General features: G+C 36.5%; 1 protein-coding gene across 4 annotated transcripts in view; it reads right to left on the bottom strand.

Moving 5' to 3' along the window:
* Moe (moesin) overlaps positions 1-17,755 on the bottom strand; it is a 72,242-nt gene that overhangs the window by 10,342 nt on the left and 44,145 nt on the right. For 3 of the 4 annotated variants that reach the window (XM_076814370.1, XM_076814195.1, XM_076814280.1), the window contains one exon: positions 1,838-1,960. In XM_076814370.1, the coding sequence (XP_076670485.1) occupies positions 1,838-1,960 (123 nt within the window). Of the gene's footprint in view, positions 1-1,837; positions 1,961-13,469; positions 13,503-17,755 lie in introns of all 4 variants that reach the window. The other variant, XM_076814128.1, reaches the window with a different exon arrangement.

The following is a 17,755-nucleotide window of genomic DNA, read 5'->3' as shown; positions in this document are numbered from 1 at the left end:
GCATATTTCGGTACATGCCCCCCCCCCCCATGTTTAAAAAATAGTCCTCAGAAATAAAAATTCCTTTTTTTTTGTTCGCCTTCATAAATAAAATATATTCTAGAAGCATTTAAACTTTCAAAATTTGAGGGAAAAGTTTTTTTTTATTTTAGTTTTTGCGACTTTTTTCGAAAACCGTTTGTCGCACGAGAAAAAGCAATAGAACATAAAAGATGCTCCTTGTCCGGATCTACAACTTTTGTTCGACATATTTTTTTATTTAATCAATAACTTGGAGGATATTATATAAAATCAACTTTGCGAGCTGTTAATGATTTAAATGTTTAAGGGCCCAGGGGCACCCTTTCCCGTTATCCGATCGATCTCAAACTTTACACGGATTTTTTTTTTAATTATTTCGAGCTATTCTGGAGGGTGACCCGATGAAAATTCAAAAGTCGAAAATAAGAGCCACCATATTATTCACTGTTTCAAATAATACTTTTATTTAAAATTGTATTCAGCTCTAACTACAACTTATATTACTGTTTAATTAATTTATATTGTTACTGAATACTTAGCCTATTGCAACAATCTGCAATTAATAATAATCACGCAGGTTTAACGCAAATTTAAAATTTGTACTACGATACTAGGTGTATGATGAATATTGAAGGTTCACCAGGAAACATAGAAATACCAAACCCATGACAAAACTAACTTCTAATTTAAATAATAAAGTGGTAGTTACTAATATTTACAGATCGTTTACAAGATAAGGTGGTCAAGTGGCTTCCCAGATTTTTCCCGCACATTGGGATTTTGTAGCGTACACTACTTCAAATCATTTTATAAAGAATTCAATAAAAAAAATCCTAGCTAAAGAACAAGTTAGTTGATTTATTTCTCTGATTTATTTCGGTGCTTTTCTACTTTAATTTATATATTTCTTCCGGAATCTAATTTTTTTTAACCCTTCGTTGACACACCTCTTTTTCGATCAACTTCGACATATCTGGGTGGCTCACGCCCAGAGCAATTTTTGAATGACTGCCATTTTCATCTAAAGAATCCAATTTTTATGAAAAAAATAATGGGGCAAATTCAAGGTCTCTAGAATATATTCCACCACTTTTTTATTGAAATTTCATCACAGATTTTGTAAAAAAAATATCTAGATTACCACGTGTCGAGAAAACACGAAGAAAATCTTGAAAAAATTGTAACTTTTACAAATTTCAATATTAGAAGCTAAAAATCTACAGAACTGTTGTTCAGATATAATATTTTGAGAAAAAAAATAGTTTGTAAGTCGGCTTTGGGGAAAAACTATTTATTTTGCATACAGAAGGTACAGAGCGTCAAAATCAGCTTATGGGTAGCTCACACCCAGAGTGTCAACGAAGGGTTAACTGAATATTATAAACAAACGACTGAGCATGGGAGCTTAATTCTCTACGAAATGATTTAAAGTACTGTATGTACAGTACAAAATCCCAAGGTACGGAAAAATTGCAAGGGGGTCACTGACCCCCTTCCCTTGCTGTACCAAGTATTCAATAACGAATTATCGACATATCAAGCAATAGTGAGGTTCCGAGAAAGAGAAGCTGTGGGGAACAAAGCAGTCCATGGGAGCTGTCCGTCCCAGCTATCCAAAACCAATGCTTCGATACTAGATCGACCACCAAACCTCGAATCTAGTTACACCCACAGTATTCGCCAAATGGAACAACCCTTGGCGCTCACGCGTGCGCATTGGAGGTCTCACTATTACTCTGCACACCCGCAACTCCTTACAAAATTCCAATTAACCATCAAGCACCCAACAAACCACCGATATCGTTGTTGCCCATACCTGAAGATAGAAAAGTCGTAACGTGATATCTTGGATCAACTCCTCCGCGACATCTTCGGGATAGAACTTGGCGCGGAACTTGAACTGCAACGGCGTCTCCTTCTTGACTTCCTGGTTCATCACCTGCAAACGTTTTTTCCACGAGCGATTAGCATACGCTCGCAAGCAGGCGCAAAGGCTGCTCTCGGCGAGCAGAAAGAAAGAAAAAATAAAGAAGCTAAACGGCAAACTGCATCACTCCATGCAAAGTGTGCTTCTCATCAGTACGTACGATGGAATAGCCGACGTCGGCATGCATAACAATAGGGAGGAGTTCTTCTGACAAATAATTCGAGGATCGACGAGTGACGTAGAAGAGATCGACATAATTGTTTATCGTGTTATCGGCGGGTATCATATCGCAGTGATACGGTGCCCTGTCCGCTGAGTGGACTTTCAATTTAAAAGGAATAGATCGTGTTTGTTGTGGTTCAAGATCTAATCACGATGGGAATCAAATGGTACTCGTTCGGCGCTCGGAAGGGTCCTTTAAGGGGGTATACCCGTTTGAACCCTCGGAAAATGTATACATTTTGTGGATTTTTTTACAAGTCAACGGTTTGATGCAGATTTCCCGTTTTTTAACTATGTTTACATAGTATTATGAACTACTTATAAAAAAAGTTTCAGTTAAAAAACTATTGTTTTTCGGAAGTTACGGATACATGTCCCAAAGTCTCTCGATTTTAGACGGCTAAACGGTGGCCCTAAAAACTCGCGCTACGTTCAACCAATTCACTTCAAATTTTGCATGCAGAATCATAATAAGATTCCACATCGTCCAACGAAGGCGATTTTGAAAATTTTGAAAAATAAAGAAATGGTGAGAGATCAAAGGTAAAGTTAAATTTTTCTAAGAGAAAAATCCACCTTTTTCCTTTATAAATAATAAACGGGGAATCGAAATAAAAAAAGCCTTCGTTGGACGATGCGGAATCTTATTATGATTCTGCATGCAAAATTGGAAGTGAATTGGTTGAACGTAGCGCGAGTTTTTAGGGCCACCGTTTAGCCGTCTAAAATCGAGAGACTTTCGGACATGTATCCGTAACTTCCGAAAAACAATAGTTTTTTAACTGAAACTTTTTTTATATGTAGTTCATAATACTATGTAAACATAGTTAAAAAACGGGAAATCTGCATCAAACCGTTGACTTGTAAAAAAATCCACAAAATGTATACATTTTCCGAGGGTTCAAACGGGTATACCCCCTTAAGAAAGAACTTGGGATTAGCCCAAGGGCTGGTGTCGATGGCTAGCTACGATTGCTGGGGACGGTGATGTTTTATTTTAATGGCAAATGACTGTACGCTTCAATGGCAGCGGCACGATTATTATCTAGACTCCTGTATCTTATCTCGATGCACAAGAGAGGCATGGGGATTAATTCGACGGAATGTGGCGACCATTGGATTATGCTTTCTGTGTTACCGATCGGTGCCCTGGTTCTAGAGACTGATAGGGAGGGAAGTGTTTAACACGGGGTTACTTATCTGAATCTCTACTGTTCATTCTTGTTGGATTAACCAATTGCGCGGTTAGGTACGTGGTTTCTTACTGTTTCTGATTATATTTGTCGATGCTGCTCAAGGTGGATATAACAGTGATTTTTAACCATTAGCTGGGGACCGTCGTCTGAACTTTTGTAATACAGCTTTTTTAGGGGGTAAAAAAAGTGTGCTAATTGGAAGTGTCAACAAGAATTGTCATGGAGTTATGTTTCTTGTATTAAATGTGAAATAATAAATTGTTTAAGATATTTAATTACGAATGTAAGCACCAATTTTGGAAGATGTTGAATGAACGGAAAAGGGAATATTGTGCTGTCGATAACTCAGGCTGCTTATGAAGTACAGCATATTTGCGATGTTTATACGCTTTCTTGATGAAAAATGTCACGATTGGATCAAATGAGACATGTATTTGTCCATTCTGCATTGTTAAAGATGTAGAAATAAATAAATTGTTTAGAAGGTTAATCGAGAAATTCAATAATCATCAGTTATCTCTGTTTGATTTTATAAATACTGTTTAACGATGTGTCCAGACGCTGATTATCAGTTAATCCAAAATATACACGTATGCGTATATTGTAGATTTCTTCATTACGTGACTAAATACGTAACATTTTAAATGCATTTTTGCAGCTAGTATTTTTTAGAACGTGATAGTGCAACTGACCGGCAACGGGCTTAGCTTGAGAGAAACATGAATATTCAATGGTACACACAATGTGATTAAACTAAACGAGGATCAATCGTACTAGATAAGTGCATCTACTCAGAGTGAAATCAACATAATTATGCAATCACAGCGATATCGATCTAATTGTCGGTTGTGCTTAAAATTCTGAGAACATGTATGTCAGTTATAAATACATTTCATCAACTGATATTGAAATTCGATCAAATTATCTTATCTTCCAGTGCCGTGACAAGACGTGGTATCACTTTGTTGATTATTGGCAACCTAAAGGCTCCCACAGACCAACGCGAATATTCGCAGCGGCAGCGGATCCGCCGCGGTTCAGCAGTTTTTTATACGAGGCAGCTGCTTATGGGCAGCCTTATTTGATCCGCACCGTGCCGCGAATATTCGCGTTGGACTGTGGGGGCCCTGAAATAGATATTAAATATTCTGGGTCCAATATACAGATATATATATATATTGTCGGTTTATATAATGTCCAACTGTCACTGTCGGTCGCGCTGCGTCTCAGGAGTTTCCTCTATAGCAGCATCGAAACCAAGGCAAAGTGATGAGTGAGCATTTTCATCATCTCCTCCTAGGAAACCACCGTGCAGGTCACAGGGTGTGGACGGAAAGCAGAGTGAGGTCTGAAATACCACGGGGGGGGGGGCTTCCTCGATAGGATCACTGTAAGGAATTTTGCTATTGGGTAGGCCATATAATAACACGGTCACGAATTTTATATATAACGTTCGCAACCGGGGAAACCTGCGCTCCCGTAAGGTACCAGCAGCAAGCGACGCACCGGGAGAAAAACGGTCACCCATCTTTCCCCGGTACGCGCCCCGCGATGATTGACTTCGGTGATCGAACGAGAACCGGTGTTTCCATCGCGGCCACTGCCGCTGGCCACCTAACCCCTGGCGAGTTCAGTATACATGGCGAGTCACCTAAATTTACCACCCTAAATTACCTGCAAAATTAAATTACAGCGTTCAATGATACTATTAATATTACATTGTACGCCCCCTTGATACCACACAACTTTTGTTGGAAACATTTTTTCATATAACCAACAGCTTACAAGTAATTTAAGTAGGTAGTGTTACGTGACTCGCAAGGGAAGTTCGGCAACTCGGAAATTTAGGATCTTGCAGCAAGAGGGGTGCAGCTCCATCTTTACTAACTTCGAGTAACTTACGAGAGAAGATTCCGAACCCGAAAATTCAAAAAATTCTGAGACTTTGTGAATACGTAGGGGATTTCTTCCTGATTACAACGCAATTTTTGTTTGCTGCCCAAATTCACTCGAAGGGGGGGAAATTAACCTATGAAAATTCGGCTATTTTCCGATTTTCTGTTATAATTCGCGAACTATAAGAGATAGAAAAAAAGTTTCAAGACAGAAGTTACTTTTTTTAATTAGATCTATCATTTGGTAAAAAAATTATTTCACAGTTCACGAGTTATAACACAAAATCGGAAAATAACCGGATTTTCAGGGGTCAATTACATCCCCTTAGAGTGAATTTGGGGAGCAAACAAAAATTGCGTTATAATCGGGAGGAAGTTTCATACATATTCACAAAGTTACAGAATTTCTTTGAATTTCCTGGTTCGGGATGTTCCCTTGTTAGAAAAAAACTGTTTAAAAAATTATTGCTTCGAATTAACATTAAAAAAGGAACAGTAATTGAAAAATATATTTTTTCACACAGTAAGGAGTAGTTATTGAGTTGATAAGTTTTTATTTCTATTTTTGGCGAAAAAGTATTCTATAATAAAAATATTGATATTTCTATTTTAATTTAAGTGCAATAAATCGCTCATTTGTTATCGTATTTGTATCAAACGTGCACCAAAGGAAGTAGATTTTTTTTACGTATATTACATGTCATAACTCAAAAACTGTCGAAATTGGAGTTGCGCCTCTCTTGCTGCAAGATCCTAAATTCAAAAAAATCGAAAACTTTACAGAAATGTAACTAAAATGATGGTAGTAACGAATCTATTTTTGATTCGACGATAAAACGGTCCTAAGGGTGAAAGCACCCCCTCAAAGAAATTGTGAGTTTTCATATTATGGTGAATATCTGCGAAACTGTAAAAAATATCGACAAAAAAGTTCAATTCAAACTTTTAAGGCTTCCAATATCCTACAAGATGGTGATACAGAATTGTCAAAAATGGGAGTGGTCCATCTTTTATACTTTCGTAGATAGTCACGATAACCTGAAAACTCACAATTTTTTTCGAAGGGGTATTTTCACCCTTAGGATATTTTTATTGCAGAATCAAAAAATAATTGCGTCGTTAGCATCACTTGAGCTACATTTCTGCAATATTCCAGTTTTTTTTAATTTTCCAGTTGCCGAACTTCTCTCAATTGTCGATATTCAAGTTCAAAGTAAGGAACCCTCTAAATACGCATGCCCAAACAAAAGACTTAAAGTAGCCCTCGCTAAGCCCACTCCACTCCATCTCATATATAAAGATAGCAATGATCTTAATTCTTCCAAGCGGAACTAAGAGTGCTGAGAATTTTCTTCTTCCCTCAACCTCTTCAGTTTTGCTGACGAAAACTGTAATCATCCCTACCTCCACAGAACTCACACTGTGAAGTGAAGGGTGGCGACAGCTGCACTCGGTTTTCCAGCTTCTGTTTTAGCCTGCGCATTCGTAGACCTCGCTACAAAACAGAAGGGACTGGGAAAAGGGGAAAAGTTCCCAGCTCCTCAATTTTGCTCACGAAAAGCACAGATGCTACGCGTCGCAAATAACTTTCCCGCTCTTCCACTTTCTCCTTGCACATGCGTAATGAGGGGACCCTTCTTGCGTGGTATAATTGGTAGAATTATATCGAAGTCGTAAATTTCGGAGTTAAGTGGCGACACTGATTGAGGCAGAAATGCCCAGGGTAGCATTCTGCATCCCACTTTAGGTTTCCATGCACCCAACAAAGGAATTATGTAATGGGGACTGAATATTCGGGTGATCGAATTGCTTGAAATTTTGAACATACAGTGATTGTCAAAGGGAAGTTTAGACTGCGAGTGGTAACGAAAATAAGATACATTTGGTAGAAACAGGGGTCGAATGAAACTGTTAACTTTTATAAATAAAAGTTATTTGTCCAACTTTTAACTTTTAAGTCAGTTCTTTTCTGTTTTAAGGTAACTTTTACACTTTAACTCTGTTGTAAGAGTTCAGTTTTAACAGTTATTTTATGTTCGATTAATAAGTTCTGGAGGATCATATACTTTTTCACAGATATTTTAGGGTAAAATATACAAGTTGGGAATAATTTTTTAATCACTGTTATTTAAGGAATTGAAAGCAGGGTAAATATAGAAGTAAAAGCACATTGTGATTTTTATACAATTATTTTCACCGAACCGTTTAAGATTTCAACTCTGAAGTTGACAACAACTTAATAAATATAATAAATATAATAAAAAAACTTAATAAATATAATAATTGTATAAAAATCACAATGTGTTGTTACTTCTACATTTACCCTGCTTTCAATTCCTTAAATAACACTGATTAAAAAAATATTCCCAACTTTTATATTTTACCCTTAAATATCTGTGAAAAAGTATATGATCCTCCAGAACTTTTATTAATCGAATATAAAATAACTGTTAAAACTGAACTCTTACAACAGAGTTAAAGTGTAAAAGTTACCTTAAAACAGAAAAGAATACATCTGAATGTATCTACTCCACAACATTTCCAGGAGCTCTGAATGTCACAACTTTAACCTTTTCAGAGTAGAATAAATCTTCCTGTTTGACTGGAACTTTTTCTACTTTGAAGAAATTAAAAGTTTCAGTTGATACACTGCATTTTATAACAGTTTTCTCGGAACAGGAAAGATAATAGTCATAAAATCACAGTTAGTTCATAATTAGGGTAAAAGACCTAATTACTGACACCTAACCAATTACTGTCACCTTAAGCTAGTTTACTTAAAATAACAAATAAATAAACAATAGTATATAATCTATAGTATAGATTATAGGTTGAATTACATAATTCTTTTTGCGTATGACTTTACAACGTTTATTTATTCGTTATTTTAAGTAAAATAGCTTAAGGTGACAGTAATTGGTTAGGTGTCATTAATTGGGTCCTTGACCCTATTTTAAATTTTTAACAGTTTCATTAGACCTCTAGTTAGAAATAATTATATCTTCAATTTTGTATCCAATAATACTTAAAGTGTAATACTCCGACAATAAAGTAATAATACTTAAACTGCAAAACATGAGTTCTGAACTTTCTTTTGAACATCGCCGTAGTTAAATAGCGCTCAGCGTGTATTCTCCCCTATTAAACGCACAGGGTGCACTATTTAAAAGTTTGCCAGAAAATTTAGTTGAAAAATTTGCTCTTCCAGAGCCTCCTTATGTACTCTTCCGTAAAAACAAAACCATAATGAAATTGCAGTGGTAACTCACCAGTAGGGATTGCAATACCGGTAAATCGGTTTACCGGTTTCCCGGTGAATCGCGAGAAATACCCTCAAATTCTTACCGGTAATTCGCCAAATTTTTACCGGTAATTCGATAAACCACGTACAGAAATATAGCGCATATATGCGTTCATTAATTCCGTCGACATCTACTACGTTATCAGTGAAAAAATACTTCAATTACTAATAAAGACGAAAACCGAAGTATCTCATGAAGAACCAACTCTGATCCAAAAGGGAACTAAAAATCTGAATCAAGTCATCAAAAAAAAATGGACGTGTTGTCAAGTAGAGAAAGTAAGAAGAAAGTATATGTATACAAATGGCATATGATTTCCTAATGACTACCCAAGTGACTGGATTATTTTGTAAAAAAATTAGGTCGCGATCAGGAGACGAAAATTTAGATAAATTATATTTTTCGCGCTTATTTGTTAGAAAGAATTGTTAAATAAAAAAATATTTAATTACGTATGTAAGTTAAGATTCTTTTCATTGTTTCTGTGGTGAAGATCCACATTAATAAGTATTGCTATTAGTTATACAAATATATCTATTTTGTGTTACATCATTTTATATTTTATGTTCAGAATAGTTTCATTTGCGTGTAATTTTTATAATGCTCGATTAGAGTTAAAAAAAAAAGTTTTTTGTAATGTTTACTCTTATATTTTCAATACCGGTAAATTACCGATAAACCGGTTTCGATTGGAAATTTTACCGAATTACCGGTAATTGAATCGGTAAATTTGCAATCCCTACTCACAAGGGGAGGATACCATGTGGTAGACACCAATTTTGATGAGCCTTGGCACAATGGATCTATGTCGAAAATAAGTAAAAATTTAGAAATTATTAAAAATTTCCTAGTGGCCGTGGGGTTTTAGTGGGTAAAAATCCCACACTACCCTGGTGCACGCGGGAGTTTCCCTTCTGGAGGCGTGGGGGTGTCTTTTGAAGATGTCTCCAAGTTAGAAAAAAAATTTATAAAAAAAATTAATAAAAAAATAATAAAAAAAATAATTTAAAAAAATAATTTATACAGTATTTTTTTGCCGTGGAGACATCTTCAAAAGGCACCCCGACTCCTTCAGAATCCCCCGAGGGCGCCAGGGTAGTGTGGGATTTTCCCCCATTAAAACCCCACGGCCACTATGAAATTTTTAATAATTTTTAATATTTCTGTAAATATCTCTATTATTAAGGCCCATTGGCAGAAACGCTCAGACACCTATTTGCTTATTCTCGACATAGATCCATCGTGCCAAGGCTCATCAAAATCGGTGTCTACCACATAGTGTCCTCCCCTTGTCAGCTGTAACCCGTACAATAACTCCAGGTATACGTGCACATTTTTACAAACTTTTAATTATTCCTACGATTACTTACTCAAATCAATCCCGTTGCCTCGTATAGATCCATGCACAAGGTTTGGAAAGTCTGAAACTTTGACCTCGCAAACTACCTTAGATCGCATCAGATTATCTCACAAACTTTCAAATAATGCACCATATACATTTAATACGCGATACGTAACCACTCAAAATTTCAACCAAATCTGTGGCCCGAATCTCGCACTCCCCCATAACTTCGACCCAAGTTCTTATTTCATATTTCTATCAATCAAGTCCATCGTTCTATCCTAAACCCCAAAAGGATTAATAAAACCAATAGCTTCCCAAGTTTCTTGCAACAGTAAATTAACAAAGATCCAGATGGGGAGAAGCCTATATATTTTCCAATAGCTTGCAATTATTACTTCAGCTAATCCAACAGATTGAACTTCAAATTTGCATTTGCCGAAAATGAAGAAATATGGACTTGGTCAGTTTTACCAGCAAGCCAACGAATGATTCACGCCTTCGTTGTATCTCTACCAACTAAACCCGCTGCTGTTAGCAATTTTCAGATAAACCTAGTAGCTCCCCTGTGGCGTTGGAGCGGTTAAACAGGCGAAGAAGAGAAAGAAATCATTCATCGAGCCGGACTTGTCGACGTGGTCGGTCTCCAGTTGCGTTATTCGTCGGTGCCGTGTGTCACGAACGCGGAACCGCATCCACCGCCCGTCCGTGCCCGGAAGTGTCAATCGGATCCGTGGACACGGTCGCCTTGACCGCGGCTGACATCGCGGTTCAATGCCAGTAACGCGATTTTTCATCGTCATTAGCGATACACCCGTGCGTACGGTTGCATAATACCGCAGCCAGCAGTGAGAGGCTCGTGATTAAACGAAGGGAAAGAGGAGGAAAGGGACCAAGCAGGAGGGAAGGCGAAGAGGTGCACGCGGGTGCGACAAGCGTGCCGGGTCTTCTAGGACACGCTGATGGACAGCATCGCTCTTTAACTCGTTAAGACGAGTCTGAAAAGTGTCCAACTAATAGCAGGCGAAAATTGAATTCGTGTCCAGCTCCTATGCGACCCTCTGCACAGTACTGCGAGTGGTTATTATGGTTTGTGTAGGATTGTAGGCGATCGCGATGGCTCGAGGACAGACACGAGTGTGCTTCTTTCGTGGTCGCGAGGTGTCTAGAAAATCGTCTTCGTCACTCAACCCTCAAATACTCAGAGATTCAGAATAATAGTTATTTTAAACATTTGGTGGAAAAAGGAATTAAGGAAAAATTGATTTTTATTTAAATGGAAGCCAGGTATCGTTAAATCTTAAAGAACTTTCTCAAAAAATGAAATGATTAAAAAATATTCATTTTGAATGGTTCTGATTAAGCTTTAGGATTGATTCAATTTTTTGGCCACCAGTAACCATTATCGATGGCAGAAATTTAATTGTGGTTGACGCTAACCGATATCGACAGAAAAACAGTTCTTGTTCCATTTGATCATTATCTATTGTTATTAACATTACTGATAATTAGTGTTCATTGGCAACATGAAAAAAATTATTGTAAATTTTTAAGCAAAAAGTAAATTGTACTGCAATATCTTTTGTCTTATTCTTTGTTTCATTTATTTTCATACCCTATTTGCTTATTAAAATATATGCTTTATAATTAATTTTTCCCATGTTGTCAGTTTTATTTAATTAAAAGTAATGTTAATAACAATAACTGATTGCAAAAATCACGCGAAAAAAATCAGGATTTCAACTTTAAATAGCCGTCATTTTGTTTTAAATTAATATTTCGGAAAATTCTCTCCGCCAATCGGAAGGTACATTAATATACTAACGAAATCTTTTAAGTTTTGTAAAAATATATGCTTCCGCTTCTTCAAAAAAAATTCACAAATATTCGCCTCTTTTCGGCCGCCTGACTGACTCTAAGTATAACCCCTTAAGGTTGCCTGTGTTTCGAGCAACTCGTGTCTTGTCCACTGTTCTGTGATCACTGAAGTTTGAACATGAATACTATTTCACCGAAAACGAAGTTAGTATTTTTTTTTTTGTATTTTGTTTTTCCTGTGTTATTTACACAGGATGGCGTTTCAAGCATTTTGTTGCTTATATTACCCAACGAACATTATATTTTATTTTTTTAGTCATTCCATTTTTCCCTTTTCTCTTTCCTTCGGGTCCCAGCAGCAGCGGCGCACCGGGAGAAAGGTGGGGGAACCCCGGTCCGGTCACCCATCTTTCCCCAGTACCCGCCCCGCGACGCTTGACTTCGGTGATCTAACGAGAACCGGTGTCCGCATCACGGCTACGGCCGCTGGAACGAAGTTAGTATTTAAAGATTAATGAGGACTGTCCATTAGCTCGATCAGTGTGTAACAAGTGACTAACGTGAATGCAAAATGAAACGACAATTACTGGATGCGAATTAAAAACAGCAAAATGAAAGGCGACACATATGAATAAGTGAAAACGAACGTTCGCTAGCTATGGGAATCAATAATTTCATGATTCAGCGAAAAGTTTCGCCCTTAAGGCGGGTGCGTGATGAAAAGCAGTAATTGCAGTGTTCGACTTGAAATTATACGTTTTGGCGAGCGCCGAGATAACGATCCTCGATTGATATTTCTAAATTTAAAATTTTAAATACTACGTACAGGACAATTACTCGACCAACGAACGATCAATTAGCTCGATTATATAGATCATCGAGTCACAGAAAATTATTATTCTGTTTGTTCGATTAAAGGAGATGCACACTCGTCACGCGATATTTAAACTTTGCAACAACAAAATCACAAACACAACTTCCATAAACAACATCGTTCAGAAGTATTTGCCCACTTGTGTAATTATCGTCTATCATTATACGAAGTCAATGTGAAATATCTCGGATAATCAAGACTACAGTAGTGGAAATATTTGTACATTTATTTGAAAATAACTTTAAATAAACAAATTCTGTTTCCTTCACAATTCACTGTTTTCTACATTAGTCTGTTTCTAATTTCTATTTTCAATGACAAAAGAATATTATATATCATGTTGACAACAGCTAAACATTTTTCGTAATATATTAAGTAAAAGTTTCAGAGAAATTCCACATAAGGAGGAACGAAGAGGTCCAAAACGGTTTACAATTTTTTTTATTCGAAATCGTTTTCCCTTTAGGATTTCCCGAAAAACAAAGCTTGCATTTTGTTTGCCTACTAGCCCCAGCTCTAACGTAGAAACACTTCTGGGAACAGAGGAAACACGTGGGCAAATACTTATGAAGGGTAATGTACAGCTAAAGGGGCAATTGGCTAAAACGTTAATTACTTAAAACTGGACTTAATACAAGGGACAATTTTAGTCACACAGCGAGATACTCGATTAGATCGTTTAAATTTTTAGTCATCGCTAAATAATACCTTCGAAACACTAACACATCTTTATTCGACGTTATTGCAGAAAGCGGGAGGAATGTCGTTGAATAGCTTGTTACGATTTAGTTCGAGGATTTTAATCCAGGCGCTGGGACAATTATTTCTCGCCTCACGTCTACGGGTTAGAAGAACTTTAATTACAGTCTTACGTGCCAGAATATTCGAAGGCCGGATGGAACCACCTGCAATTATTTGCCAATAATATCACATACTGCTCCCGTCGTAAACTCAACTGACGTCGAGGATGACAGTGATCAAGGACAGTTCGAGTGACTCAAGCTTGAACACATCTCGCGGGGAACGCCGATGGGCGTTCAGTTACTATGGTCAAGATATGCGATTATTAGAGACCCGCACACGGTGTACGTTATACATTCGAGAAACAGAAACTGAAGGTTTGAAGGATTTAATACAATTGCATCGTGTTTACAGAGAATTATTGTCATCCAATTTTTTTTTAGTTTTGAAAAGCTTCTTCGAATATTATAATTTTTGTGATTCGAAAAGGAATTACTTTTGACAGATCATATTAAAAACCAAACCACTTGGCTTTTTCCTTCTTTTGAAATACTTATCTTCGCAGATGTGTTAAACGATCCCAGATCAATTCATCATCGACAGAATATAGGCACTACTATCGTTAAAAACCACAAACAAATGCTTTAAGATACTATTTAATTTTTCTTTTCAATGTGATCTGAACCACTGACGATATTGCATTTAAGAATAAAAAGAAGACTGAGAAAATGTAGAGAATTGAAACTGTGTATATCGCGATAAACCAGTTATTGTTATTACATAACGAGAAATCACTACATTGTACACGTTAGACAGCAAAGCAAAAAACCTTGCCCCTGTGTTGTGTGATGGCATGTGATTAATGGTCGATAAAAAATCGACAAAAAACAATATAGTGTCATCTTTTCTCTAACATCGCACGATTTATTTCGATCGACCTCAACTCTAAATTCGACTTTTAAGTCTTTTCATAAATGACACTTCTGTGACTATTGAAGTTTATTAATCATGGAACAACAGAAGGTTCGCGCGATCGCACAGGAGTCTACTAATTGGAGATACTAATTGTCCTCTTATACAAAATTTTAAACCTTCGATGACACTCTGGGTGTGAGCCACCCATAAGCTGATTTTGACGCTCTGTACCTTCTATACGCAAAATAAATAGTTTTTTACCAAAGCCGACTTACACACTATTTTTTCCCTCAAAGTATTATATCCGAACAACAACTCTGTAGATTTTCAGCTCCTAATATTGAAATTTGTAGAAGTTACAATTTTTTCAAGATTTTCTTCGTTTTTTCTCCACATGTGGTAATCTAGAATTTTTTTACAAAAATGGTAATAACATTTCAGTGAAAAACCTAGTGGAATACATTCTAGAGACTTTGAAATTGACGCATGATTTTTCTCACAATAATTGGATTTCTTAGAGAAGAATGGCTGTCGTTCAAAAATTGCTCTGGGTGTGAGCCACCCAGGTATGTCAAAGTTGATCGAAAAAGGGAGGTGTGCCAACGAAGATTTAAACTGGATTTATTTTTTTTCCTAAAGATTGTCACTAATACTACGTATTTACTATTACTCTGAACGATATTACATGTAAAAAAAAAGACTCGGACTATCCACCCGGTTAAACAATCAATCCCTACATCGACCAAATGAATAATCAGTCATGAGGCACAACAGTCTCTCGTCTATAAAGGTTTCAACACGTTCATTGCTATGGGAGCCTTCAGTGTTGCTGAACTTAAAATAAACGATTGTAATAAAATCTATAAACCATAAGCAATAAATGTTCCCAACACCTATATTATTTTTAATTTTCATACTGTTAATTTAATCTATAACATTGTTTATTTGATAAACCCTGAATACTAGTGAACTCCTGAATAACGTTAATGGTGCGATAATAATGTTAAACAATAAATGCACTGTTATACAATTAAACGTGTTCATAAATACTACATTGTGATTATATAAATATTGTTAATTATAAGTAATTTCTAAGTAAATTCACTGGCACAACTGATGTATAAAATTTCATGCTTCTTCGCTCATAAGAATAAAACTTTTACTTTGAACTGTTGCGCGCGCCACGAACCAAAAATGGCAATGAACATGTTAATTCCAGTACAGTTAGGAAAATTAGCACCATACCGTGCCGCTCTGACTTATTCATATATAAATAGGTTGGTACAGACAGCTCGTTCGATCGTGGCCGAGTGCCTTCGATTAGTGGTCGACTCTATATGATTGTTTTTTTTTCGCGTACATTTCTACAATATTTCTTCCGTCTAAAGCACTTCTATTTCCATGATTTATTTACTTTGGATACTCCAAATTCATCATTTTCAGTTTCATTGAAATTAGGTCAATGATATGGAGTAGGTGTACCGTTTGTGGCCATGTGTATAAATATCTTAGTTTTAAACTACTCGCAGATCATTATTACTTATGTGAAGAATTTCATGTCATAAATATTTTTTTTTCAACGCCTGCATGAAAATGGGTGTTTTTTACGCCTGCTGGGCGGGAGCAAAACTATCAATTTCAGACGTACCTACGCGTTTTCTACTTTTCTCCCAAGGGAAAAAGACTACGCGCGTGCGTATTCGCAATTTTTTACTTTGCTCCCAAGAAAACTGGAGTTACCCTGTGGTACGAAGATGCATTTGTTCGACCAATCGTTATCGATCATGTGTATTTTTTTGCGAATCGCTCAGCAGACTATCAAAAACACACCTTTCATGCAGGCGTTGAAAAAAGTATTGTGCGTGACAAGGGAGAGACTTCACGCTCGTCAAAATCGCTTTCTTCTCTCCCTTATCACCCAATTACTGTCACCCTAAGCTGTTTTACGTAAAATAACGAATAAATCTTGTGAAATGATGCATAAAAAAATTAGCATACAACTGAAACTGTTATTTATACGATACAAAAAACAGTACTTAATTTTTCTTCAATAATTTGAATAAAACGATCAAAAATTTTAAGCGGATGTTAGGAGAGTGAAAACGATGACTTCCTTAGTAGAGAAAGAGACAACAAGGCGTTAAAGAAAATGCTGTAATTGTAATATTTAAGCTATTAACATAAAAAAAATATAATGTTCTAAATAATATAAGCATCATAGAAAGTAATAAAGATCCAAGTTCAACGATTCATTAAGTCTTTTTACTTATTAATTCGGTGACAGTGATTGGTACAAGCGTTTCCAGCAGTTTGGTATTACTGCCATGGCAATAACTACTCATATGAATACAGCATGTCGTCATTACTGAAACCCAACGTTATGATTTTTGGAAAAATTACAGTAAGTGTGATAGCAGTATTAGGTTAGCTAGCAGTAATTCGGGTGACAGTATTAGGTTGGCAGTAATTGGGGAGTCGGTATTAGGTTAGCTGGTAGTAATTGAGTTGTCAGTAATTGAGTCAAACAGATTTTAAGGGTGTCAGTAATAGATCCCGAAATATATTTTTTAAATTGATGATTTTATACATAAAAATCGAAGTTGTAAGGTTCATCAATTTTTTTTTTCATGAAGTAAACATATTAAACAATAATAAATAATAAGGACAACATTATAGTACATTTATACTCCCTGTCATTTAAGAAGGAACCTCGCCGACCGACGAGTTTAGGACCGGTTCTGCGCAGGTTGACGCTCATTGGTGCCGGGAGAAGCCACTATTGGCTGTACCCCCACCAACGCTTTTTCGGAGCCAATGGGCTCATTCTACATGCGCGAAACGGGTTCCTTCTTAAATGATAGGGAGTATAAGATAATGTCAGGGTCAACGCTTAAAGTGTCAGTGATTGGGTCCACTACCCTATTGTTTAGAATACTGTCAGAAATAAAAAGTTACATTTATTGCTTACACGAAAAAATATTATATTTTTTAAGAAGTGGCCAAAACTGGTACAGTACCTTAAAGTGGCCACAAATGGTGCATCTACCCTATGTGCTTCTACAGAAATTTAATCAGGGACAATAGGAGTACTTTTACTGAAAAGGCTAATTGCAACGTGCGAGAGGCTGGAGTTGGGCAAAATGTAATCTAATTACAAATTACATTTGAATCGTAATTTGCAATTAGACTAAATTTTCCCCAACTCTGGCCTCCCGCACGTTGCGATTACCCTTTTCAGTAAAAGTAAGCTGTATTACACAGAAATAGTAGATTTTCAGATGCAAATGCAATATTAAAGTTAATGTATTGACGTTGTTCTTAGCGCGAATCATCAATTTTGCTGATAAAGCACGACGTACTTCTCGCGGTTGGCGATGAGCAATAAACTATTATCACTTGAAAAGCTAATCATGCGAAGTCGACCACTACCGAACGCTATCGGCCATAATCGTTTGAGTCGCTTGTACATGCGAAATTGCAGTTTCGCGAAGAGAAGTTTGAA

Source organism: Andrena cerasifolii, chromosome 1, assembly GCF_050908995.1.
Source record: "Andrena cerasifolii isolate SP2316 chromosome 1, iyAndCera1_principal, whole genome shotgun sequence".
Classification (NCBI taxonomy): Eukaryota; Metazoa; Arthropoda; class Insecta; order Hymenoptera; family Andrenidae; genus Andrena; species Andrena cerasifolii.
Note: the sequence above shows the minus strand (reverse complement) of the source record. Positions and strands in the feature narration are given on the sequence as shown.